Raw genomic sequence first — 27,665 nt, forward strand, 5'->3', positions numbered from 1 at the left:
ATAAAAACGTACCTTCAAGCCTCCGCCGCATTCATTATGATAATCAACGCCTAAACAAAATGAGGCACTATTCTTTGCCAAGAGTAGACCTTGTTACAGCAAGTTTATGTAATGACTCGCAGACGAAACCAGCATGCTTTCGAAAATGTTTTACCGCCGTAGTATTCGAACGCCAACGGCCAGGAAACACATCGATTATTGGTATGTATGGGTATCGGTGGTTAATCAAGTACAAAAACCTTTACCCTATGACTGAAAAGCAGCTTCAACAATCAAATTAAAAAAAAAAATCAACTGCCTATTTGCCTGAGCTAAAAAAACATTCTTAGACACCTCGATTGTTTATGTCAAAGGTTTGTGTAAAGTAAAAAATTTAGCATGTTCAGCGCCCCTAGCTCAAAAAGAATAATATAAAGTATGCGACCAAATTACAGTAGCTCCACTTGCGCGCTTACGCTGAAACACGCCTTGGTTGATTTTTCGCCCTCTGTGGCCATTTGGTGAACTTGAGAGTGCGCGGGTAGGGTGTAATTCTTGTAGGAAACTCTATGGGTAGGGTGGCTACCTTGTGCAGGGAGTCGTTCTACTAACTCTATGGCGCGGGGCCTGCGCATAGAGGGCCTGCGTCGTGGCCTGCGTTCACGACCGGCGAAAAACGGCCATAATGAATAATGCTCTAAAAAAAAAAAAAGCGCATTTCCGTTTTTTGTTTCAGCAGCGCCATCAGGCGTCGAACCACTGCGGAAGGTACAGTTTAGATTCTCTAACGTTGTTCTTTGATCTATGGCTGGGCTGTTGGGAACAAATCACACTAAAACGCTGGAACAGGTATTGTGGCTAGAGCCATAGTTAGGGTGTATAAAATAACGCTGAAATCGCGCTTATTGCTTCGCCTGCTTAGTACAGCTGCTGCTAATTGTAAGTACTTCCACCTGTCACAGCACTGGTTCCTAAAACTATGCCACTCTTCTGTATTATCAGAACTTTTTCGACCCGGACCCATGCTTTCTGTTAACGCTCAGCGTTCCTCTCAAATTGCGCGCGTTCAATTGTTCGTGTCTTCGTTTACCTACGATAAAAAAAAAAAAAGACCGCGACGTGATTTGGCGTTTAATGTAGCAGTTTGAGCCGCTGCGTTGATTATATGTTTTGTTGAATGTTGATTTTGTTTTACTCACGTTTTGTTTCTCGTATTGCTGACGGAATCAAAATATGTGCAGCCGGCTCCCATATATACATACATGGGAAAAGAAAAAGCGTCTTTCTCAGCAATCACTGCACCAAATTTGATAAGGTTAGTTGCATTCAAAAAAAAAAAAATGTGCCTCACACTTGCAGGCAGCACAATAGGTAGGCAAATTTGCCAAAAGAAATTTTTGGCGAGTAAAAGAATTCTTTTTGTGCTGATAATTATGCTATAAATGTGCACCAACTAGCCCACCAAAACACTCTTGTGAACACAGTACTAGTCTTTCTCATCAGAACACTTAACTTAGTGCATTCATTCCATAAAATGGCCATCAGCCATATTGCACTGAATGTATCTCTTTTTGGCGTGTCACATTGGGCTCGCTCAGTGATTTGGAGGGTGACCATGAAATACAAGTAACTCCTCTTGCCTAGGAGGCGAGTTTAAAGAGACACTATAAGACTATATTATGTTGGGCTAGATCGACTGAGTGTTAGTCTAGAAGTATACTATTGTTTTCTTTGTGCCAATATATCACTTTGTTGTGTAGAAATTTGCCACCAAAGGACCCATTGCTGCTCCTCAGTTTGAATGACCTGTGCTAGGGAGTTGACGTCATTTCTGCCTGACCTCCCTCCATGTCACTGTTATGTCTTTTAGAAACTCTTTCTTTAGCTCTATATAGGAAGAGCACTACTAGGTGGCTGCAGATGGTTCGCTTTGCGTTCAGGATACTAGATACAGTCACTTGAACCTCTGTAGCCAGAGCAGGCGAGGGTGGTCTCCATGTGCGGTTCCAAACAGCGAACAATGGTGCTCACAGTAGCGGGACATAGCAGCCCACCCTCTATGAATCGGAAGTGGTGATGTCCATAGTCCACAAGAAGTTGATTATGGAGGCATGGAATAGGTACCATAGTCCGTGGTAGGCGATTGATTGATGCGTGTAGTTTTATGGCGCAAGGGCCAGATATGGCCAAAGAGCGCCATACACGTGGTGATCGGTTTTCGATGAATTGTTCGTGAAATGGAGAAATGTACTTCGACTGGTGGATGTGGCATGGCTGCAAATCGGCCTAAAATCAGTCGCTCTAGATTGCGTAAAATATAAAGTATTAAAACAATGACAATGACCATAGATGTGAACTATGGCACTGTCTTGTTACGCGCGGATGATGTAACAGAACATGTAGTGAACGCAGCACTGATGCTTCAACAGAGCCCTTGAATGCAAGGGCCTGGAGACACGTGCAATGCTGAATGTAACGAGCGCAGCAGCAGCAGCCTCTGGTAAGAAGCTGTACTACGTAACATTTGGTCGGATAATGTGCAGTGTAAGAATGTCATGTAAATCATTTAAAACTGATTTGGTGTCGAATAATGCGTTCATGCTGAGAAATTGGGCTGGATGTAATGGAATATGGTGTTGATACGCTAAGGGAAAGTGCTTTTTCCTCTCGCATTCTGTTTCCCTACATTCCACAAGGACATGGATTACCATCAGTCTTTTACCACGTCTACCACATGTAGGAGGTTCATCACCAATCAGCAAGAAATTGTGTGTACTGTATGTGTGTCCAATTCTTAGTCGACAGAATGCAACATCGGTTTCTTGTAATTTTATTATAGATGGGGAGGTGCTTAAATGTGGCCTGATTAAGTGAAGTTTATTCGAGGTTTGGGAGTCCCACAAGCGTTGCCAATAATCTTCTAATTTCTTGCGAATAAAAGGTCTCAAATCTATGGTGGGAACAGCTATAGAAGAGTTTATATCTTTTCGTGCTGTGGATGTGGCGATTTTGTCAGCGAGCACATTACCCTCGATGCCTCTGTGCCCTGGCACCCAGCATATAATGACACGTTGATTACATGCATAAACAGTGCACAAGAGTGTATAAAGATTATTAATTACTGGATTCTTGTGCTTTTTTAGCGATCCTAATGCCTTAACAACGCTCAGAGAGTCAGTATATATAATTCACTTCTTTAGTTTTAATTGTTTTATGTGTTTCACAGCGGATAATACTGCATAGGTTTCAGCCGCAAAGATACTTGTTTGCGATGCAGAATGCCAGAGTCCGAAAAGGACAGACCAATTGCTGCATAAGAAACACCGGCTTGTGATTTAGATGCATCACTGTAAAACTCTGGGCAGCAGTACTTCGACCGAAGCTCAAGAAAGTGCATTCGAATGTGCATCTCTGGAGTACGCTTACTGACTTCAATAAATGACATGTCACATACCACAAGCTGCCACTGCCACGGCGGTGACAGCTTCACTGGAAGCATTAGATGGTGTTCTGCAAGTGGGACACACATTTCTTCACCAAGATTCCTTACACGGAGCGAGAAGGGCTGCCTGGCTGTAGGCCGATTATTAAGAAGTGTGGCACAGGACACATAGTTTACAGTTGTGTAACAAGGATGTTCAGGAATCGAGTTTACTTTGATTCGAGTTTACTTTCAGAGGATATGTGAAGCCGGAATATGACCTCTCTAGACGGAGGGACCACTTGTTTGATTCTGCATAGAAACTTTCTACAGGGCTTGTTCTGAAAGCACCAGTCGCTAGGCGGATACCTAGGTGGTGCACAGGGTCTAGGATCTTTAGCGCGTTCAGCGTTGCAGAATGCTAGATTATAGCATCATAGCCAAGACGAGAATGGACAAGGCTCCTGTACAAGTTCAGGAGACATTTTCGATCACTTCCCCATGTTTTGCGAGACAGAATTTTTAAAATATTCATCGTCTTCAAACATTTGGCCTTCAGATATTTGAGTTGGGGGATGAAAGTAAGCTTAGAGTCTAGAATGATTCCGAAGAATTTGTGTTCATTGCTCACAGATAGTTGCTTTCGGTTGATGGTGAGTTTTGGGACTAGTGTTATGCCTCTTTTGTTTGAAAAGAGTATACACATACTTTGGGGAAATTTATTTGAAAACCATTTGCATTCTCCCATTTAGATCATTTGTTTAATGTTAGCTGCATCTGTCGTTCACAGATCGCAATGTTACACGATTTTAAACCTATCTGTATGTCATCGACATACTCAAAATAAAACATTGCGCGGGGTGTGACTGTATACAGGGAGTTCATCTTTACAGTAAACAGTGTGCAACTAAGCACACCCCCTTGCAGCACCCTAGTCTCCTGGGTGAATGTTCTAGATAAAGTATTGCCCACTCTCACACGAAACGTGCAGTTGGATAAGTAGCTTTTCACTGTGTTTAACATATCTCCTTTGAACCCCATCGTGGAAAGATCTCGCAAAATTCCGAAGCGCCATGTTGTATCGTATGCTTTCTCTAAATCTAGAAATACCGAAAATAAAAGCTGCTCATATATTAACGCATCTCTGATGTTCGCCTCGATGCGAACGAGGTGGTGTATTGTCGATCTACCTTCTCGAAACCCATACTAGAAGGGGTCTAGTCTTTTGCTATTTTCTAGAAAAGAGATTAAGTGCCGGTTTATAATTTTTTCATACAGCTTGCACAGACAGCTTGTTAGTGCTATTAGCCTGTAGCTGCTGGCTAAGGACGGGTCTTTGCATTGTTTAAGTATCGGGAAGACTGTGGATTCTTTCCACGAGGACGGAATATACCCAGCCACCCACATGGCATTGAAAAGTGATAGGAGCATTTTCAGTGCTTCAGGGTGTAGGTATCCAATCATTTGGATGGACGGAAGGTAGGAGCATCCCCTCTGAAATGGAGTGATGGCAGTTGCCACCATGCTCAGCTTTTTATTTTTGTTTACCTTTGTTGTGTGTTATTAGTATTCGCAATTTTCTTTAATTACGTCTTCCTACCCTTTTAACCTTCTATCACCTCTTTGCTTTTCAGCCACCAATCCTCCAATCTCCTTTTGCTAATTTCCACTGCATATTTATTTACATGACTATTGTTATCTCTCAACTCTAGGGCCTCAGGAAGCGTGACTGTGCCCGCATCGACATCGGGATGGATACCATCACATTTTAGTATGAGGTGTTCTATTGTTTCTACATATTTACCACGCACAGTACATGTGTCTTCTTCTTCGTTAAATTTCTTTTTTATAGCTCCGCGTTCTAAGACATCCTTACCTAGCTTCAAAGGGTAGGGCTTTACCTCTTGAGTTATCATAAAATGCTTCCTTCCTGATCTGCTGTTTCCAGTATCGATATAGTTCCACACTATGCTTCTTTTCCATTGAATTTATCCAATTTTTACCTTCGGCATTTTTAACCTGTTGTTTAATGCTCTGTCTTTCTTTGTTCTCGTGTCTGGCATACTTACTGGTTAGCTTCCTAGTTCTTTTCCACCATTGTGAGTCAACGCTCTTTCTGTATAGGTATTTAAATACCTCAGCTACCCACCTGTTATCATCCAATTTCCTTAGGTGTTTTTCATATAGGATTTTACTCTGAGCTTCCCGTGCTTCGAATGATGCCCAGCCCATATCCCCCTGTACTGCTTCGTTTGTGGTTTTCCTGTGGGCACCTAGTGCTAATCTTCCCACAGCTCTCTAATTTACTTCTAGCCTCGACTGAACCTCTGCCCTTAAACGCAGGACCGCATTCCCGAAAGTAAGCCCCGGTACCATTAATCCCTTCCAAATACCTCTCTGTACCTCATACCTGTTGTACCCCCACAATGCCCTATGCTTCATTATCCCGGCATCTCTTCGCCCTTTTGCTATGAGAGACTGTTTGTGCTTTTCCGTGTACCTCTGCCCTTTGTTTATCCATACCCCGAGATATGTGTATTCGGCCACTTGGGGTATTTCATGGCCTTGTATTGTAAGCTCCTGATCAGTTGTATCATTGAAAAACATCCCACTGGACTTAGCTGAACTAAAACTGAAGCCTGAACTGTGTCCTTCGTCTCCACAGTAATTAACCAGAGTTTGCAAATCTTCCTGGCTCCCTGCTAACAGTACAATGTCGTTTGCATACATTAAACCCGGTAGTCATTGCTCAACATCCTTTCCACCTAATCTGTACAACAGATTATACCCTAGATTGCTTCGTTGTAACATTTTTTCCATCATGAACAGCAGCAGTGATAGAGGACAACCTTGCCTTAATCCTTTGTGTACCTCGACGGTTGTCGTACTCTTAATTCCTTCCCATGTTATTTCAACATTAATTTCTCGATATATTTCCTGTAGAAAATCAATTACCTCATGACTGATACCTTCATCTTTTAATATGCTCCACAGGAGTTCCCTGTTCACGTTGTCATGTGCACCGCTTATGTCCAGGAAGGCTAAATACAGAGGTCTATTTTCCGCCTTAGCTATTTCTATGCACTGGGTAAGCTCGAACAGGCTATCATCTGAGCGCCTACCACTTCTGAACCCGTTCTGAAGTTCTCGGAGTATTGTATTACTTTCTACCCATGACTGCATTTTTAATTTCACCGCCTGCATCGCCAGCCTATATATAACTGATGTTATCGTAATTGTCGGAAGGATATTATGTTGTTCGTATCACCTTTCCCTTTATAAATCAAATTGATTTTACTCTGTTTCCAGCTGTACGGAATTTGCTTATTTGTTATGACTGCCTCCAATGCTTTTATCAGCGATTCCTTGCTTCTTGGGCCAAGTTGATTAATTAACTTGATTGAAATTTCGTCTATCCCTGCGGACGTGCATTTTGGAACATTTACTTCTGCCTTTTTCCAGTTTAGATTGGTCAATCCTAAGCTGTTTTCTATTATGCTATCCTGTGTTGCCCCCTCATGTGGGGTGATTACCCTATCGTCTTTCCTAAATGACTCTGCTATAACTGAACCAATGTAGTTCACAGCGTCATCTCCCTCTAAACAATTTCCCTTGGCATCGTGAATCTGTTCCTGCTTTCTGTGATTCGCTTTACCCAGCCAGCTTATATGGTTCCAGAATTTTCTTTACCCCCCTTTAGTTGCATCGCGAACTTCAGCCAGCCAGTGATCAGAATACTGCTTTATTTTAGCCTGGACGAGGACCTGCACTTGTTGTTTCTTTTGTCGATAAGATTCCCATTTTCGGCCTATTTCCTCTTCAGATAACTGCGCCCTCTTTGCTTCGCTGTGTTCCCGTGATGCCAGCCGTCGTTGTTCGATGGCCTCTCTAATTTCCTTATTCCACCAACTTCGTGGCTTCCTCTTTCCTCTCCAGCAGTGTAATCCTTTTACTTATTTTATTTTTGTACTAATGAGTAGTTCTAACTGATTATAATCCCATCTTTCCATGGGATGTTTCTCTATTGCTTCCTCTATGCCGGCAGGTATTTGCGCTATTTGTTCGTCATTTAATTTTCCGTACTATGGGCATGACTTGCTGTTGAATTCGTACCCCATAATTACCCATCTCTTCATTAAAGATCATACCGTAATTCCAGATTTATCTGCACTAAGCCTAAGGCCCAGATGTGTGACTGTGTTACCACGCATATTCACTAGTCTCTCTAGATCTTTGACATTGTCCACTAGTAGCACTATGTCGTCTGCATACATCAGTCCAGGGACCTTCTGTTGCACCCTTTGGCTCTCATATATGCAAAATAAATCAAGCCCTAATTTACTGTTGTTTAGTTATCTTTCTATGCCCTTAACATAAAGGATCAACAACAATGGAGACAGAGGACATCCTCACTTCAGTCCTTGGTGAATTAATGGTGAATTAATGAATTAATTAAAGGCGCCTGAATTTAAGGTGCACGAGGTGCATTCAAAGGCCCTGATATGTCACCTGTCGCTGTAACGATTGATTTACTAAGCAAAAACAAAAATCTCTCACCCCGCCAGTAATTAGACAGTTATGCCCAGAACTACATTCCGCTGCGCAAAGTTATTGCCTGTGTATGCCTCGTACCTTCGGCAGTGCTGCAAAGGACTTGTGAGATGGAGTATAGGTATGTGCCACTGGGGGAACGTGCCACTCTACTATGACAAAAAAGATCATTTAAATTTCTCCAATGCTGGGCAAAATAGAACCCACGTCACAAGGTTTCCTCAAGGACAGCAACGCAACTTTTTAGCAGGCTGCACCACAAATACACTGAGTATGTGCCACTGAGTGTGTGGCAAGCCAGGGAACAATTTTCAGCATTCGCAGGCACCGGCACGACATGCTTCTCGTCTTGAAGGTCACACGCAAACTTCTCGGCAGTGCCACTAGGTGCTGCAACGTGACCAGAAAGAAGCATGAGAGAGGAGCCCAGTCGCCGCAGGAAGTGTTTGTCAGTGTGGCACGCCATGCATTTGGAAGGCCGTGCGCAGACTCCCTGGTGGCACTGCTAGATGGCACCGAGTGTTATTAGGAAAGCGCAAAAGCGGAATCCCACTGCAGCACACGCCTCATACATAACTAGTTTTGACAGTGGCAGTATGTTGTGTTTCTATATTGATTCAATGCTAAATGCATTGCCGTCAACAGTCATCGTGAGATTGGTTCTGCCAACACTTTCTCTGTCTTATAAGGAACATAGTTTTTTGAAGGGTACCTGCATGTACAGTTGACAGTTGGGATGATTTTGTATCTTCACTTTTCTTTCTTTCTTTCTTTGATTCCTGTAGTTGTCTTTAGCTGGTTTTTCTGCTTACTCTATTTTTGTTTACCAGCATAAATATTGTGCATGTAACAATAATCCTCATCTCTATAGCACTCGTGTTTGTTTACTGCTTTGCACTATACATCTTCGCAACAACAGTGGATTACCAGCGAGCCCACTGCTACTCTTCTAATCGCATAGGTATGCATACTAAAAGCATTCCATGCCTTTCACAAAGTATGTTTAAGGGTTCTTTTGATGGCTTCAAACAGGCAATGCAAGTTACTGTTTAAAGCACGGTACACTAGCACATTCATCCCGCGGCGTGGCCATCAGTCATGGCGTGCTGAAGCTGCCAGCTTTAGTTCGATCACTGAAGCTAAGCGGCATTGGACTCTGTCAGTGCTTGGGAGGGAGGCCACACGCTACACCGAATGCGAGGGCACTAATCTCAGGCGTTCACTTTCGGTGACGTGATCGCTTTCATGAGATTGTGCGTGACTTGGCTTAAGACACATCGCCATATACAGCCCACACCATTTCTAGCCCTGCGCCAAAGTTTCTATGTTTGCATAGTGGCAGGAATACTGTCAGACACTTAGATGCTTCTTTTGCCAGGTTGCTCAAAATCTTGCGAAGGTGGTCGTACCCTTGAAAGTGGTTGTTTGAGAATACAGCCCGTGATGGCTCCTCTGCCCTGTGAGGCAAGCAGAAGTTTAACTTTGAACTTACCATGTCTAACTTTTTTTTCCGGTGGCCTGACACAGATGGCAGCTGAAAAGCCCCCCAGTATGCCAAGTGGCAACGATGACCTGGCGTTACGGCTGCTGCGGACCAATACGTGGAGCTGCTATTATGGGCTGCCCCTGTGGGAATTCAGTCTTGCCAAACTCAAGGCGATAATGCAAGGCTTGTTGTCAGACCTTCCAGACAGGTAGGACCCACCAGCTTGACACCGTGCACAGTAGTAAAATATGAAAGCAGCACTTTCGCCTGCTGTGCACAGAATTTCACCACGTATCAGTGGTAGCAATGGCTTCAGCATGATTCAGAAAATCTAATTAGACCAACCTTATATTGCTCTGTGTCTAACGTAGAATAGTTGCTAGACTTTGACTTTGACACCCAGCAACGCACTATTCTGAGTGCCAACTATTTTGTGTGAACTGTGGAGAATTTAGCAAAATATGGAAGTGACTTTTCACATTATTTTCCTGAAAATCAAGGAAAGGAAATGTGCGTAAAGTTAGAACCAACTGAGATAAACTGAAATAAACCTCATATTCAAAATAAGCAATGACCATATGTCTGCATCTTCACAGCACAATATCTCAGGATAATAAAGATTTAAAAAATATTTACCTTAGCCTTTTGCGGTCACATGCAGTTACCCAATTGGTGGTAATTGCAGTCAAGGGCCATTTTATGCATTTATACGCCACGCAGAAAACTTTGTAGGTAAATGCACACATGTTAAGTTACATTTCAGAAAATTTACTTATTCCTGAGGCTTTAGATAGTACTTCAACACTGTACATGTGGTAGCACTCAAAGCACTCTCTTGGTGGAGGAAAATTCGCACTGCAGGCCTGTAGGGCCCTCGCAGTCGCTTTCTTCTAAACTGCTCCCATCCGAGGATGTTTGCGGACTGTCTGAAGGTGAAATATATTCATCCAGGGCACTAAAATTATCTTCTGAGTTAATGAAATTAAGTGAATTTTGTCCATAAAACGCTGCCATCCTGTCGGCGCTTCACGGTAAAGATCTTTTCAAGCGTGAGAGAAGGAAGAAAAGTGCTGCCCTCGTCGGGAGACATTGCAAACTTCACTTACTACTTGAAGAAGCTCACAACCTCGCACTACTAATCCAAAACTGTCTGTTACATGCTCTAGTTTCCACAATGTTGTGTGGTGTTTCTGTGAAACTGGTGAACGTGAGCATGCGCTCATCAGGCACTAGTCGACATCTGACCAGAACGGATACTTTCGCACATTGGATGGGGCCCGACACATCACTGCAGCGAGTTAAAAGCAGTTACAACTGTATACACCGTTTTTTCATGGGCGCCACCATATTTCTACGCAGTGGCGCTATCTATGGACATTCGGCATGCTGGCTTGGGCGAGCGCTCCGTTTTGCATGGCAGGTATACGTTCGGAGATAGTTTCTGGTGTTTCTTTTCGCGCTCGCGCGGTATATTTAGCATGACGTGAGTCTTCTACGCGCTTAACGATTCTGTGAGACGTACGGAAGTGGTTTAAGTCGGTATGGCCGGTTTTCTGCTGGCATAGAGGCGGACGGAGCATGCAGCGCGATGTGTGCGCGCATGTATGTGAGCCTACAATCAGCCTCAGAGATAAATTGTGTATTTCTGAATGTTCCATTCACTAATGTGACCTTATTGCAGTATTATCTTCTAGTTCTGAGCTGCGGTTTAGGAGAAATGAAACATATGCGACAACAATAACAGTGTGGGTACCGAACTGCAACGATAGGAGCTGTGCGGTTATCCTTTGACAAGTGTTCAAACTGTTTGCTGCAGGTTACGTTGCGTGACTACTTAGTTCAATGGATGAGGTTTTCACCCTTCAATAAAATAGTTTTGGCTAGTAATAGCAGCATACCTGACCGTTTTAGAACTGCGCGAGCATCCCAAGCAGTTGTAGCTATAAGGTGCTGGATTACAGATATAGTGCATGGTCCAACAATACGGCATCAGCGGTTATATGTCTAAAAACGTTGTGCCGCGTGACTATGCGAGGTCGTATTGCGGCAGTTAGCCCACTTTCTCTTGCTTTTTCGGGAAAGAGGATGATAATCGAATTCTTTTTTCGGTTGTGTTCGTTCCGTTCTCTACGATGCACTCACATGTATAATGGAAATTTTGTCCTCAAAGATAGCCATCGCATTCTTTTTATGCGATCCCGCTCATATATTATGGCTGTATACAGGCCAAAAAGGCAATGCCGAAGCATGCAGCTTATATATGTATCATGCTGGTTCACCAACCGCAGTGATCGCCGTGTTGAGCAGTGTCATCGGCCTCATGCAGGAAGGATAACGTAGACATAGTAATTTTAAGCCTACTAGACTTGAAATGCGCGAGAACGATGCCGGTGCATCACAAATATTTGATAGCGCCTGCCGCTTAGATGTTTCGTGGTTGCCTTAGGTTGGCCGTGCACGAGCATGCGCTCTTATGTTTTACTCCCTACGCCAAGCGACCAGACAGTCAGCTGATATATCATTTAATGCTGGTAATACAGAGAAACCAGTTTTCTTTGTTGAATTAAAACCAATATAAGCAAAATAGTTCACAACACATACACACACCGTGTCTGATAATGCGCGTACACCGCGGCTGGTTATGTGTGTCACATTTTTCCACCACCAAGACATATTTCCACGTACTGTAGCTACCAATGCACCGAAAGGCTTCCCTGACGACCCTATATGAACTGGTATTGCGTAAATTTCACATAGTGCGATCTAAAACATTCCGAAATCGTTCCGCAACATGGGACAGCAATACTTTCAAGCAGTGCCGTGCCCAGTCGCCCAAGCCAGAGAGGAGGAAAGGCTCGCCGTGCGCCTTATCCTCTTCGCCCGATGAAAAGGTCCACGTACAGGCCTGATGAGCAAAACCACTGTAAAGTTTTCTCAAGAAAGAATGGCGCAAACGAATAGGGACAAGAATGAAAACATGGACAAGCGCAGTCCGTGTTTTCCGTAAAGCTATACAGTTTTCTACCAAGATGGAAACGTCGTAACACTGTTTAAGCTGTGGGGTTACGCTATGCGTGCGGCTAGGGTTGAAGGCAAGCTCCACATCTAGCCACACACAGTCGTTCCGTAGTAGTCCCCAACCCGTAGTGTGGGTTAATCGCAGCCATGTTGGGTTTGGACGATAAGGCAACCAGCGGCATCTGCTCAAACAATGTTTGCTCCCGCGAGCAATACAGAACGCCTGCAGAGGGGAGGTCCATTGTGTAAAAATGTGATGAATAGGCTTGCCCCGTTGCACGTTATGTCTGGCAATGAGGTCACTCACAAGTTGTGGAAGGTATCCGTAAGGTTCACATGAGGCCCTTGCTCAGGTCCAAGGTCAGGAAGCCAAAGAGAGAGAGAAATAACTTTACTGAATTGGGGAAAGGGGGACGGGTTCAGGAGCTTGATGGGTGGGGCCCCAAGTCCAGGGCTCCACTGGCTTCTGCCGCCAGCCGAATGTGACCTTGAAGAGCCTTCTGCACCTTTGGGTCTGAGCTGGTGAGTTGTGCCTCTCATTGCTGCAGTGTGTTAGATTATACCTAGCTAAGTAGGTATTTAAACTTGGCGGTTTATTTTGGCATTCCCACGAGATGTGGTGCAAAGACGGTGGCGAGTTGCTACACGGACAGGCACGCCCATATTAGTTGGGAAAATTTTGCTTAATCTTACTAAATTCTCCGTCGGGAACGCTTTATGTTTTTTACTTTGGCAAGCGGAATGTCTTCCTCATGAGTCGATTCAGAATCAGGTTTTATTGAGCTATAAGCTTAATCCATAAATGAAGATACAGAAGCAACTCCCAAAGCACAAGAGCCTAAAAGGATGTCGGGTCAGGTGGTACATAAAACAATAACATTATTCAGCAGCAGAGTAAGAAAGTAAACGTCAAGAAGGAAAAAAAAACGAAATACTACATGAAATAATGAATCATAGAAAATAACTTTGCTAAGACAAAAAATAATACAATGTGATACCAGTACAACAAGAATGATAGTACTGTATAAAATGATATAGCCTATTGTGCACAGGAATATTGCGGAACTGAACAAACAAGATTACAGAATATGAGTAACTACTACTAGAATGCACCTAGCACAATGAACAATTGAAAATATATATCTTTGGGGATCCTATTCCCTTTCCCACGAGTCTGGGAGAAGGGGAGTGCATATAGCGAGAGCAACGGGGCAACCGGGAGGAGGCGTAGTGCAAATTTCCTGCTCGGACCCTCCGGCTCTTGACGCGTCCACAACGTGAAATCCCGTCGACGTGAGTGCGTGGAAGGAAATGGCCACACATGCTCCCCATAAAGCACATTTCATAGTTCCAATTTGTTTGTTGTTTGTTTATTTCTTCAAAGCTGTCTTGTTGAGGCAGGTGTAGAAGCTCCGTGGGCACAATCGAAACAAGCGTTTCTTGTTTCCAGCAAAGGGCGCAAGCCACGTCTTCTGTTACGGCCGTGCAACGTGCTCGGTGGCCATGAGAGGCAGGGCGAGGAGGCAGTCTTCTGCGTGGCAAGTGCGGGCGCCCGGAAGCCTCACACTGCAGGGCTGGTGCACAGCGGGGAGAAGATCTCGCTGGTGTTCCTAGCGGGGTCAGTGAATGCACGAAGTCTCATGGCCTATGAGCTGGGAAACAGCTTTGGAGTCGCCCTACGTGCTCTACAGCTGGCCCCATGGCACCTGTCCATGGTCGCAGTGTGGGGCCTCTCCTTCCTCGAGCCTGAGGACCCCTCAATGTGCTGCCTGGAACTGAACATGGACGGCGTCACTATGGGCTTCAGGTGCGCAGACAGTGACTTGAAATGCGTTTTTTTTTTTTTAGGGGGAGGGGGGGGGCAAGTTGGTGCAGTTTTATCCCTACAGGCAGCAAAGCAAAGCAAACAAAAAAAACAGAGACAACACACATCTGGCCCTTGTCTTCTCGTCTGCTTTTTCTTTGCTGCCTAAAGCCATTGCCAAGCAACTACAGTGCAGAAACCAACAAAGGACTAATGACAGAGGACAGACACTGGCATAACTGACCTTCAGCTAAAGGTTCATTCTCAGTTTCACAGATGAATATGTACAAATATGGCCTGTTCTGCCTTTATAGGCTGTGATTTCCATTGCTGTTCCTTTGTTGTCTATGTGTCTGCGAGTGGCACCCATCTGTTCATGAATTTTCATAAACTTTTTTCATATATATGAGGTGTGACACAAAAAAAACAAGACTAAGTGTGTAGCTTGAAAAAGGAGTGGAGTTGGCAACAACTGTTTTGCTGACGTCATCCCACACACCTCCTCTATTCATGTGGCCAGTTTCGATGGAACTGATCATGCTACTTGGAAGTGCTGTGTCATTGAGTGAATGCGTGCACCTGCATTCTGCCGGAAAAATGTCTGATGTAAAAACCGAACAGCGAATCAACATCAAGGTTCTTGTGAAATGTAAGAAATCAGCCACGGGAACACTTCAAATGTTAACCGAGGCTTATGGAGATGAAACTTTGTCTCGTGCACGTGTGTTTGAATGGCATAACCGGTTTTCAGGGGGAAGGGACAGTGTAGAAGATTATGAACGTGCTGGGCACCCAAGGTCAGCGATTACAGACCAAAACATTGCCAAAGTTTGTGGTGTGATCCGTGGTGACCGAAGATTAAGTGTTCGTGCAGTGGTGCAGTTGGTTAACTTGGATAGGGAAGCTGTTCGGCGCATTTTAACGGACGAATTACACATGAGGAAGATTTGTGCAAAGGTTGCGCAAAAGTTCTGTCCGATGACCAAAAACAATGCCGTAAAGACGTGTGTGTGGACATGTTAGAACGCATTGCAAACAAGCCAAATTTGTTGGAATCTGTGGTAACATGTGATGAGACATGGATTTTTACCTATGACCCAGAACGTAAGCGCCAGTCAATGCAGTGGAAGTCTCCAGGATCCTCAAGACCCAAAAAAGCACGCATGTCAAAATAAAAATTCAAGCCAATGTTAATTGTCTTCTTCGACATTAACAGAATTGTAATGATTGAATGGGTTCCCAGTGGTCAGACTTAATCAACACTACTACATAGAAGTACTAAAACGACTTGGGGAAAAAAAGGTCACAGTTGTGGAGTAATAGACGGCTGTTGCACCAGGACAATGCACCCGCTCACACGGCCCTATCTGTCAAGCAGTTTCTGACCTGCCAAAACATTACTGTGACGGGGCATCCTCCTTATTCACTAGATTTGGCTCCATGCGAGTTTTTTTTATTTCCTAAAGGTAAATCTTGCTTAAAGGGAACCCATTTTACCTCAGTTGAAGAGGTTCAGGCAAAAAACGGAGAATCCCCTGAAGGGCCTTCCAAAAACCTCGTTCCAGAACTGTTACCAGCAATAGCAGCACCGTATGCAGAAATGTGTGAATGCTCAAGGGGTCTACCTTGAAGGTGATAATGTCATAGAGAACTGATTCTGTAAGTACAGTAGTTTATTGGACCAGTCTCATTTTTTTTTCACACCTCGTATCTGTGGAACTGAACATAAAACCTTTGGTTAGAAGATAGTGCTTGTGTCTATCCCACATCATTCGTCCTTCATTGGTTTTAGCGCTGTAGTTGCTTGAATATGCATCACTAACTAGCCCCTTCTTATTCCCTGTCGTAGCCATTGATGTTCACTTAACTTGATTGCAGTGCCTGGTGCATTTTGCTGCACATTCTTCAGACAGCGTGAGGAAGGTATGCGTAAGAGAATGGACTTATGCAAGAAGTACACAAGAACAGATGTATAAGAGAACGGCACTTGTGTGCGATCTGCTCTCTTGTGTGTCTCCCTCGCAGTGTTTGATGAAGGTACGTACTAATCAGTAAAAATTTCCATGGGGAAAGTAGCAGACGTTGATGAACAACACTGGCTGAAAGAGGGAAGCCTTAGCACAAAGGCAATATTTTGACAAAGGTAGTCGCCATCATCATGGCGAAGACAAATCGCTCTGTCACCCGGACTGACGTTTCACTCATTTTCCCACTGTTTTCATTTTTATTTCACTCCTTTACACTGGTGTCACACAGACACTTTTGATCACGAGAGAGTCCAATGGGGGTTGAATTTCACAGTCTTGGTTGGCTTCTTTGTGCAAGCTGCGAAAGGAAACCATTCGCAATTGAGAAACCGATCCCTATTGGGATTGATCATGGTCAAAAGTGACCCAGTGTGACTGGGCTATTAGACATCAATGAAGAATAGACTTAAATTTTACTTACAACTCTCTCTTCCTGAATCCTTGAGAGAATGCTCGGATAACACTCGGATTGCAGCAGGCAGAACTTGGCACACTTTAAAACTTCCAGTCAAACCCATGTGATGGCGGGGATCCTTGTGATCTGTTGTGGAGCAAGGGGTCTGAACAGCCAGTAGAAAATGCGAACCTGCTTCGAGTTTACTAGTGGAAGAATCTTCTCGCACGTGCACCAAGAAGCTTGTTTCAGATTGAATAGAGGAACCCACCTTTACGTATGAGCGGCAATACCCTACTTGCTCGATTCCAATGTGCACTTTCTTTTTTTCAGGAAAAATTTACTATAAGATGGCATCTTTCACTACAAACCAAAACTGCATTGACATTTGAAAATTCTGTTGTTCACTCCAATCCACACGTCACTGCTGCTGCTAATGCTGGTGTAGCTTTGTGCCTGCTCTGTAAGTTTGTTAGGATTCCATGCAGGGCCACAACCAGGAATTACTTTCAGGAGGGGCTTTGCGGTAAGAACGGTGGCCATGTTGAAAGATTTCTGTTCGCCTATTTTCATATGTGGATCAAACAAATCACTGACATATTGATAGTATAAACACATAATGACATATGTGGAAGTCATGCTGGAAAGTATATTAGCCACAGTGATCATTTCGGGGGGCATCAGTACCCCTGGGTCTGTGGCCTGCAAGCAGGGAGGGGGCATTGCGCTACATGGTTGGAGCCGAACAACACGTGATCGCCATGTAACAGAGCTTGGTAGGTTTTACTGCTCCCACTCTACTGGCAGAGCTACGGCAGGGCAGCCGAACAAGTGCACATTGATTAAAAGATACCGGGAACCAAACATTCTGAGCCAATACGCCGAGTCCGGGAGGTCACGTCATGGGCCAGCACTGTGAAGGAAAAAGCGAAGAGAATGGCTTCACAGAGAGTTCGCTTGGCAAGGCTGGCCGCATGACATAATGCTCACTCCTATAGGTAGTTTATGTTCTTCCTTCATGTCTGCAAGGCTTTTAAGAAATCCAGTATCCCTACTGCCACAGGCGGCACTGAATATGGGATGCTGTGGGCTGTTCCTAGCGATGAGGAGGCCTCCAAGAGCTATAGTGAATGACGCCCACTTCAATGTAGCTGGGATACAGTAAATTTACCTTTTTCCAAGCCTTAGCAAATCTCCATTGCACTGTCTCTCTTACTACGAAAAAAAAAATGGTAAATGACAATCAGAGTCATTACTTGTTATAATTTTCGGCCATGAAAATTGGATGCATGTCATAATTGAGCAAATCAAGTAGTTTCCAAGAGTGTTTGTGAAGATACGAGAAAGTTTCCAACATGCGGTGTGACATGCATTTTTGTGCCATCACGAGACTGCTGCGGTGCTGCCATCAAGTTTGCTGCCAAAAGCAAAAAGGCACAGCACTATGCTGGCATGAATTTTCTAGCAAAGCCATATTAACAGATGTGTTTTCAAAGGTTACCTGACAAAGGTTGCTGTTCAAAGTGGCAAGTAGTGAAGGCACACCTGCAAATTTTTAACGCCTTATCATAACTTGCCTGATTGTTCTAGCTTTTTACAATTTTCATAATCACACGAATAGCGTTAACATTTTTTATTTGCATTTAATGCAGGGCAAAACTGATTTAGGAAGAATGCAACTGCAGTCATCGATCAATATTTCAGAGCCTACTTTTATCAACCCAGTCGACTATTTGAACTTGCCCACAGCATAGCTAGCCACCCAGCTCATAGTCACAGCGCCATGGTGTTAGAATAGGTTAGGTGTGTGAACGGGCCCTCCCGCGGCGGAGAGCAACTGACGAGAGCGAGGAACGAATTTCCGCCGGCCGCCGAGAGATGGCGCGGGGTGGTTGGGGGCTGTAGGGGCGGCTGGGCTTTAGGTGGCTGAGAGCCCATGTGTTGCCGTAAGGAACGTGTCAGTTCTCGTCTTCTGTCGTGCGCGTCGTTTTTCTCTCTTGCACGTGCACGGTGCCTTTCGCTGATATCCACGCTCCATCATTTTCTTCGTTTATGGCGGATTCTGCGTTCGCGTGATGGGGAAGAAGTGTTTTGTGCCACGCTGCAATACGGGCTACAAATCCTGCAAGGAAAGGTTTTCGCTTTTTTCGGCGCCGAAAGACGACGAACGACTGCAGCAGTGGCGGCGTGCCATACCAAGAAAGGACCGAGCTCTACAAACAACCGATTACGTTTGCGAGAGACATTTTGAGCCCAGTCTTGTGTCCAAAACCTGGACGGCAGAGTACAATGGGCATGTGCTGCAAAGCGTCCCGCGACGCGCGTTGTTGGCAAAGGACGCGGTGCCGACGAAATTCCCTGACTGCCCTGCTTACCTTTCGAAGACTCCAAGAAGCAGAAAACGACCCGCCGAAAGGCAACCGCCGAAAGGCAACCGCTAGAAGCGAAAAAAATGAGGACCGCCAAACCTTGTGTACAAGTGTCAGAAGAAACTAGCATGCGCTCCTCTCCGAATACCGCTGAGGCGTGCAACGTGACAGCAGTTGAAGAAGAATCCGATTGCAGCTCAGCAACAGCGGTGATCACAGCATTCGCAAGCTTGTTCGAAAACCCTCCACTCTCGTGCCTACCGTCTAAATGCTGGGGTTTTCACCGGCTCGAAACGGACGAAGTTAAAAGTGTTGTCTTTCTTCAACTAAAACGCTCCAAGAGATCTGCCAGCCAGTTGCGGTCGTTTACCTCACGTACTGCATCAACGGGCGACATGACCGCATCAGACATGAATGAAGCAACGTACTCGTGGGGCGGCATCTGCCCTGCTGCTTCTCTGGTGGCTGCCAAGGTTGTCGAAATTGATGACAAAATGGAGGTGAGAGTAGTGGTGATGGGCAAAGTTTTTTCTTTGGAGGATTTAAAATGTGCAATCTCTGTGAGATCTTTGGAGGACGTTAATACTATTTTGGAGCATGTAGACAAAGTAAGGCTTTGTACTGCAGGACCTAGCGTGAAAGAGTATCCTGAGGCTGAGCCGCAAAGTGCGTTTCTCGATTCTGATGATAAATGGCGCCACAAGAAATGTCCACTAATCCTCAGTGCCGGTGAATCGGTTTGCCAGAAGCGCTTCAGCCTCTCAAACACATTCCGAATTCGCCGGAATAGGCTAATGGAGAAGCAACGGAAGTTGAATTCCAGTGGTGCTTGTTTCTCCGCGAAAAAATTGCAAAACCGTGAAAAACTTGCAGCGCTCAGGCGTGCTAACTATTCCCTCAAAAGATCAAAGAATCGCCTTTGCAACCGGCTGAAGATGCTCACTGCCGAGCTTAAGCAAGCTCGTGAGCGCCTGCAGACAATTTCTGCAAAAGACATTGAAGCGAAGCTTTCCGAAGCTGAGCTACCAGGAATACAGCTGACGGCAGTGAAAGAGTGCTTGGCAGCTGCCAAACTCGCAAATAAAAAGAGCCGGCGCTACACAGAAGACTGGCTTTTGCTGTGTCTGTTGCTGCACATTCGCAGCCCATCGGCGTATTCCTTCCTCCGAGAAAATGACGTTCTACCGCTTCCCTGTGTCACAACAGTTCGAAAGTATTTAAGTTTGGTGAGGGTGAAATGCGGATTTGACACACGATTTTTTGCGGCATTTAAGAAAAAAATGGCCACCAAGGACGAGTTTCAGCAACACGGGATTTTAGTGTTAGACGAAATGCAAGTAAGGAAAGAGATGAGAGTGCACTCAAAGTCAATGACTTATTGTGGATTCAGCGATTTTGGTGACAGTGCGACGACCAGCGATGACCTCGCCGACCATGGACTGGTGTTCACATTCCGAGCATTTGGGGACCATTACTCGCAGCCAGTTGCTGTCTTTGCGAGCAAGGGTCCTACAAAAGGCACCAAACTTGCACAGCTCATACTAAAAGCGATCGTTCTCCTGGAGGAAGCTGGCGCGTTGGTGGATGGAATTGTGTGTGATGGAGCAGCTACTAATCGCTTAATGTGGAAAGAGTTCGGAGTGAGTGGGGCTCTTCGGCACACTAAACACTTTTTTACTCATCCTGTTGACAACAAGCGCAATGTTTTTGTTTTTTCCGATGTGCCTCACCTCCTGAAATGTGTGCGTAACCACTTGCATCGACAAAAGATTTTGATTGTCACTGGTGAACGGGTGCACTGGGACCACTATGACAGATTGTTTGTAGAAGACTCGAAGCAACCCGGCCTGGCGCGTGTCTGTCCTAAATTAACATTTTCCCATATTAATCCAACAAACACTGAAAAAATGCGCGTTAAGCTTGCGACGCAGTTGTTCAGCCGGAGTGTAGCAAAAGGGCTGGAGTTTTATTCGAGGAGAGGCACGCAAGGATTACAAAGTGTGAAAGGTACGATGGAGTTTACCATGAAACTCAATGACCTGTTTGACGCGCTCAATCGAAACTGCCCGCGAGAAGGCATCACTGTAAGGAGCAAAGATCTACGCGTTTTAGCATCTTCACTGTATTGGCTCAACAAGTGGGGGCAAGATGTATTATCTGAAAAGATTTCCCGTAAAAATTGCCTAACCGAGCAGACCGCAGAGGGACTGCGCGTATCAATTTTATCAGCACTGGAACTCTCTCGGTATTTGCTCAAGGAGTGTGGGTTCAGGTATGTCTTGTCGGGAAAGTTCAATCAGGACGTGCTTGAACGCTTCTTCGGAATTATCCGCCAAGCAGGTGGCCAAAATGACCACCCCTCTATGCCCACATTCCTGCAATTGTATAACATGCTCTCAGTGTATAGTTTGCTCAAGCCGCCAAAGTTTGGCAATTGCGAAGTGCAAACCGCCGATAATACACATGCACTAACACTGACTGATATTAAGCTTGCTTTTAAGGTTGACAATGAAGAAAAGACCCAACTTCAGCAACTAAAACAAAAACTGGATGGCTTAGTGGACGCGGAAGCTGAGTGTGAAGAAGTTTTTGATCATGTATGCACAGAGCCAGAGGTTATTGACTGTATAATTTATTACCTTGCTGGTTTTATGTGTCGAAAACTTATGAAGAGTACAACATGCTCTAAATGTAGAGAATGCCTTGTTGGAGAAGCTGCTGCACAGTCTCTAAAAGAAAGTGCCCTAGTTCACTGCAAAACTTGAGGTGGACTGTTACACCCCAGTAGGACCATCTTCCACCTACTGCAAGCAGCCGAGACTGAATTTCAGAAGTAAACTTTTCACAGAAATGTCTATGAATTGACAGTAGAAAGCATGCTAGAAAGCTACCATTTTTCTTTTCCTTGTTTGGAACACAAAGAAGAAATGATGGCATGTCTTCTGCATCACTATATAGCAATGAGAATGCGGCAAGTCTGCAAGCAAAGAAAAGCTGATGCAAAAAACAAAACACAGCAGCTGCGGAAGCTTGCTAAACTTGTTTAACAAATGATTTTTTACTTGTCTGTATTTTTATGCCACCTATTTTTGTGTAAACTAAACAGAAGGTAGCGCAATGTAGCCGTATCTGATGCGAAAAAGCGGTTACGGAAGCTCTCCCAAATTTTACGCAAAACCTGTAATAGCTGGCCTCTTTTGTGACTGCAGATATGTGTGTGAAATAAATGGTGATGCAGCATTGTGTTTTTTTTTTCAAAGCATGAAAGCAACATTCAGCGCCCGAAACCTACGCGGAAACGAGCGCACATAACAGCTGCAAACGAAAACACAAGAAATTCGTTTCCGGACGCCAACTTCCAGAAGTCCTCTGTCGGCAGTTTCACAGACAGTGTTTTGCATAATTTGACGCAACATCGCTCACATTATAACTTAATATAAGGACAAAATATTAGGAAGACTGAGACGTATCACAGAATAGCTGCTGTTACAGCTCGCGCCAATTCTAACCTTTAGTGCGTACGAGTGAACAGCTCTTTGGTGGCCTGCGATTTTCACGACAAGCATTTAATATAAAACACTACAAGCTGTTAGGTTTATTACGGCTAAGGCTGAATTGGCCCTCATAATATATTGCAAGGAGCCAGCAAGCGCGCGTTCGCACTACCCGATTGTTAATGGGCGCTGCGCCGAAGGCCCCAAGTTTGGCGCGCCGCCTGCCGGAGGACGGGCACACTACGAGCGGCGGCGCGCCGCCCCGGCGAGACTCGTTCGCACACCTAACCTATTCTAACACCATGCACAGCGCACAATGGCAACTGAGATATCTGCTACCATTTCATAAATATTTCATTAATAAACTCTGTGAATATTTTCATGTGTCTGGGGCGCAGATCACACTAGCTGTGACTCTAGAGAGTGCCTATTCGCAGCACTCTTGTTTTGAACAAAGCCCGATTTTTTTTTAATAACTAGTCATTAGGTTGAGTCATACAAGAAGCTTTAATATTTTTCATGACATCTTAGTACTTTTCGGCTTCAAATGTAGTAGTATTTTTCAAATTTTTAGGCTAACAGGCCTGCGAAGGAAAAGTTATGTCGGTGGCATAGCCGTGCACTCTTCTTTCTTTTTCTTCTCCACCGTGTCCCTTTGTTAACAAGCACGGGGCTTGCTTGCAATCGATGCTCGTCTCACAGACAGTGACGTCTCGTTATTCTATGGTGCTCCCGCAGTGCGGAAGTGCTTGGCCAGCTGTCGCCACCCTCAAGGAGCGTCACGGTGGAGGACGGGACGAATTTCCTGCTCGCCCTCTGCAAGCACTTGTCGAAGCACGTGCTGCCCCATCGCTACGAGGAGTTTCCCCTGCGCAGCGTGTGCTTCCTCAACCTGTTTTTGTTGGACCACGAGGGGACAATGCAGGTGCACAAGACCACGGTGGTGACCGGGCTCTTTAAGTACCTCCTGTCCATCGCAGAACGAGCAGTCTTGGGCGACCCACTCCCCGACCTCAAGGAAGAGTGATGGTGATGGAGCACCTCGTCGAGACAGGAGAGAGCGTGGGTGTATAAAGTTTGCAGTATGAGAGTTCTTTGTGAATGGGGAGGGGGGGCAGGCAATTGGTGCATATAGACTGCAACTGGGACTGGCTAGCACAAAAGCACCAGCACGGTTTTAATCTGCTTCTTTTCCCTTCTGCGTGTGTCCGTTTGCTTGCTGCCATTGTGTCCGCCATCTTCCAACAGGCCCAGCCAACGATTTTACCAGACTTCCGGTCACTCAATCTGCCATGAAACAATGCCATTGCATGAATTTGGCAGTACGTGACATGCAATAAGTGTGTTTAATCGGCCTTTGGTACATGCTCAGCTTTAAAGGAGTGCACAAGAAACTTTGTGGAAACACGTAAATGCGCAAGCATGTATTGTTGCCTGGCATGTCTGTTTCACTGACTACTCCCACAATTGCAGAACTGCGTTGTTGACGGTTCTGCAAGTAGCCAATAGGACAATGCCCAGGAATATTTAAATGACAAACGAAAAGATATAAACAGCACTTACACCGGTGTCAAACACCACCGTGCCAGTTCTCAAAAGGTAATACCGTCATGGCTTCAACATCTTGGACGAAAAGCTGACTTCCTCAGCTAAAAATAATATTCATGGCAGAGCTCCAGCCCCGCCAGGCTGCGGCTCTCTTGGCTGTCTTCCGTTTTTCATCTCGCAGGCATTCAGAACTTCCAGTTCAGTCCGACATCCTTCCTTCATTGTCGTGAAGTCACCAAGCAACCCAAATGGGGTGCCATGCTTTTTGGTATTCCAAATGTCATCCTTGCAATTATCATCGAAGATGCATGCACTTCTGGCATTGGCAGTGAGCTGTGGCATTTGCATCAGCTCTTTCACAGCTTGATGTGATGTTCTATAGTATGCAAGACCTACGTGGTGTCCTTGTGGGAAGGAACGGAAGAGCCTTTTAGGTGTTCATAAGGGTTTCCTTGGGAGTTTTTAAAGATGCATTTTCCACCGTTTCGCTTTTACGAGGTGTGTGTATTACAAGGCAACAGAATATTGAACTTACTTCTGCCATCTTGCATGCCTATTCTTTTATGTCATCATCATCAAACTTTTACACCTCCCCCCCCACCCCTTCTCCATGCAGAGTTGCAGGCTAGAGCAGCCTAGCTGAAGCCAACCTCTGTGCCACAGGGTGTCTACCAACCGGGAAAACCGGGAATTCTCAGGGAATTTGAACAGTCTGGAAAAACTCAGGGAAAACTCAGGGAATTTGTGCTTCCATCAGGGAAAATTAGCTGTAACTTTATTGAAAGGGAACGAAAGTCGTGTTAATGCTGGCTCCAGTAACAGAGGAATCGCAACGAATCGTCATTGACGCCGTGTCATCGGCACGATGTATTGCCAGAGTAGTTAACGACCGATTTTATAGACGCCCGATAATTTGCACGGTTTTGCGGCACCACCACGTACTCCATATAGTCAATGTATATTGCCCCGACTGCAGGTCTGAAATGGCATTAATCAAAGCCGCCACCGCCGCTATTTTGATTATCTCGCCGCCTCGAAGCAGCGGCACTCTCGCAGGCAAATCCGTAACCACCACCGCGGCAACGTCAGGCCTACCTGCTTCTATGTTCGCTATTAAGCTCCTTGCCGTGCGGTGCCGTGTTTTTCATTGAAAGAATTCGCCGCTATCACCAATGGCACCGACTCCGCCTTTGTAATCCTAGCGATTGGCTTTGAAGCTCGCAGAGCACAGCGCGTTGCGTAATGCCAGTCTGCGAAAGTTAGCTTCGCCTCGGTACAGTAGTGTTAGGCGGTGAAGCATAACAAGCGTGGGAAGGGGGCAATTGTCGCGGGACACAGTATACATTACTTAATTACACATGCGTGCATGTCGTCTTCTGTCACAGTACAAGCCCTGATATGCCTTAAAAGCGTACTGGCAGGCCTTCAGAGCTTTTAACGCGATAGCGTTAAGGAGCTCGTGTCGCAGAAAAGCCGGTGTCGTCGGTGTCGGCGTTTGCGGCGTTGACCGTGAGCGATAAATCACGGCAGGCGCTTCATAAATAAAAAGCAACTTCCAAGATTGGCCCGGTGGGAATCGAACCAGGGTCTCCGGAGTGAGACGGAGACGCTACCACTCAGCCACGAGTTCGATGCTTCCAAGCGGTGCAAACGCGCCTCTAGTGAATGCGGTGTTGCCTTCGAAACGAGCCGTGGAAAGTTATACTGTGGTGTATATCGGTAATTATGAACATGTAACGTACAGAAGTCACAATTACACGAGTTGCGAAGTGCGTTTCCGCTGCATTTCTTCTGCGCTTTCCGCACACGCAGAGCCATCTTGCGGCAAACACAGAAGACCCCCCTCCTCTCAATGTACGGCGCTGCCCCGACAGGAGGCGCGCCGCGCGCGCATTGGGACCGCTGCCAGGCGCGTCGCGGGACTCCCTCTCCCCTGACGACGCTTCGCCGTGCTCCCGGTTTAGATTACTATCTATCTCTCTGCCCGTGCCGATCACGACGTTTGGCTGGCGTAGATCGTTTCCCCTCCGAGACACCGAGTTCTTTGGTTCGTTCCGTTCGCTCAGGCGCACGTTTCGTTGCCGCGCCGAACGCTGCGTTGCTCGACGCTCACCGCGTGATAGGTGGGCGCTAAGTCCGATGCGGGGCGCATCGTAAGTGATCGCTGTGCCGTAGCGCATTGTCTTATACCCCTTGGCGGGTCGACGGGAACGCTGTCGCGTCCCACTCTTGAAGGCGAAGCTTAAGCGTCCTCCAATTTTTTGAGACGTGCCTGTGGTAATTTTAGCCCTTAAAGGCAGTTAAAGACATGCATTAATTTTTTTCAGACTGCCCGTTTTTTTCAATTTTTTTTTGCGGCCCCTCGGAAGTCCCAAGAAATCAAATGTTGACTGTACAACTGACCAAGAGGATGCTTCAGATGATACATGTGGTCAAAGCGTGGTAGAAGGAGGATGAGAACAGAAAGGACCGACGCACTGAGGAATTAACGGGAAAGGAAGGGTGCCGCCACCTTTTTGAAGGAGCTTGAGCTAAAAAAACTAAGTGATGGCTGATGCTGAGACACAGGTGTCCCTCATCCAAACCAAAATAAATTGTTTACGCAGTGAAACCCAACATTGAGATGTTGTGTACGGGCTGAGAGTATATCAGGACAGTTGAGGTTGACTTCCCAGCTGCTGAGAGAGAACCTTAGTTGTGACAAAGTTCAGGACCTCATACAGATGAGCTTGCTATCAGTTGATAGAAATAGCTGATATTAAAAAAATATTTACTTATGTATGCATCTCCTTTTCATCCGTATTTGAAAATGTTCGACTCAACTTGGAATGGGCTTTACCATTTCTTTCGCAGTGCATTTTACTAACACCTTCCTTCTGTTTTCTTTTTAAATAAAATATATATTACTCCTTACTATTCAAACTGGATTAAGTCATTTTTTTGTTTCAGCATGCTTACTAGAGAGTGACAGCATCGGGCAACGTGGTGTCAGCCTGTCTTGACATAAAACAAAGGTCTGGCTCATTCAGGGAATTTCGCAAAGGTGCTCAGGGAAAACCTGGAAAACTCAGGGAATTTGGAAATGTTAACTTGGTAGACACCCTGTGCCATCTTTCAAATAAATCCTCCCTCTCGCTGCACAGCCCCTTACATCCTGTCTCTTGATCTCATTGGAAAGACCTGTTGTACTGTTGTATAGCAATTCTAGTCATACCATAATTCTCTATTTAACTGCATCATGTCATTCATGTTTTAGTATGAATCCAAGCTATTTTTATGTATTGACTTGTCACTGTTTTGCACACAAATAAAATTGCTTTTTAATTGTATTTTTTTTCCATGTTCTCGTCATTTATTAAAGGGATGTGTTTTCAACTCTGCTTGAAATGTAATCTACAGCATCTTCAAAAATTAAACATTCACACATTTTACTTAAATTTTTGTGTGAGGAATGTAAATACAACTTGCACATATGCTTTAAGCTCCATCGTAGAGACTGTGCTTGCGAAGTGGTAATCACAAAGTGTATATATAATTAACTAAAGTTGACTAGTTCTTGGTTTTGCATTCATGA

General features: G+C 45.1%; 1 protein-coding gene across 1 annotated transcript; it reads left to right on the forward strand.

The window, feature by feature from the left end:
* The first annotated feature begins 790 nt into the window (after positions 1 to 790).
* Positions 791 to 27,420, forward strand: LOC135908425 (uncharacterized). Its single transcript, XM_065440201.1, has 4 exons — positions 791 to 828; positions 9,479 to 9,645; positions 13,906 to 14,262; positions 23,282 to 27,420. The coding sequence occupies exons 2-4, from the start codon at positions 9,479 to 9,481 to the stop codon at positions 23,568 to 23,570; spliced, it is 813 nt and encodes a 270-aa protein (XP_065296273.1). The 5' UTR covers positions 791 to 828; the 3' UTR covers positions 23,571 to 27,420.
* The last annotated feature ends 245 nt before the right edge of the window (positions 27,421 to 27,665 follow it).

The sequence above is a fragment of the Dermacentor albipictus genome, unplaced genomic scaffold, assembly GCF_038994185.2.
Source record: "Dermacentor albipictus isolate Rhodes 1998 colony unplaced genomic scaffold, USDA_Dalb.pri_finalv2 scaffold_30, whole genome shotgun sequence".
NCBI classification, from domain to species: Eukaryota; Metazoa; Arthropoda; class Arachnida; order Ixodida; family Ixodidae; genus Dermacentor; species Dermacentor albipictus.

Bases quoted from the DNA above. Each gene is read 5' to 3' on its own strand.
- LOC135908425 (XM_065440201.1), top strand. From the start codon at position 9,479: ATGGCAGCTGAAAAGCCCCCCAGTATGCCAAGTGGCAACGATGACCTG. The intron at 9,646-13,905 runs GTAGGACCCACC...TCTTGTTTCCAG, and splicing joins TTGTCAGACCTTCCAGACAG to CAAAGGGCGCAAGCCACGTC. The intron at 14,263-23,281 runs GTGCGCAGACAG...GTGCTCCCGCAG, and splicing joins GGCGTCACTATGGGCTTCAG to TGCGGAAGTGCTTGGCCAGC.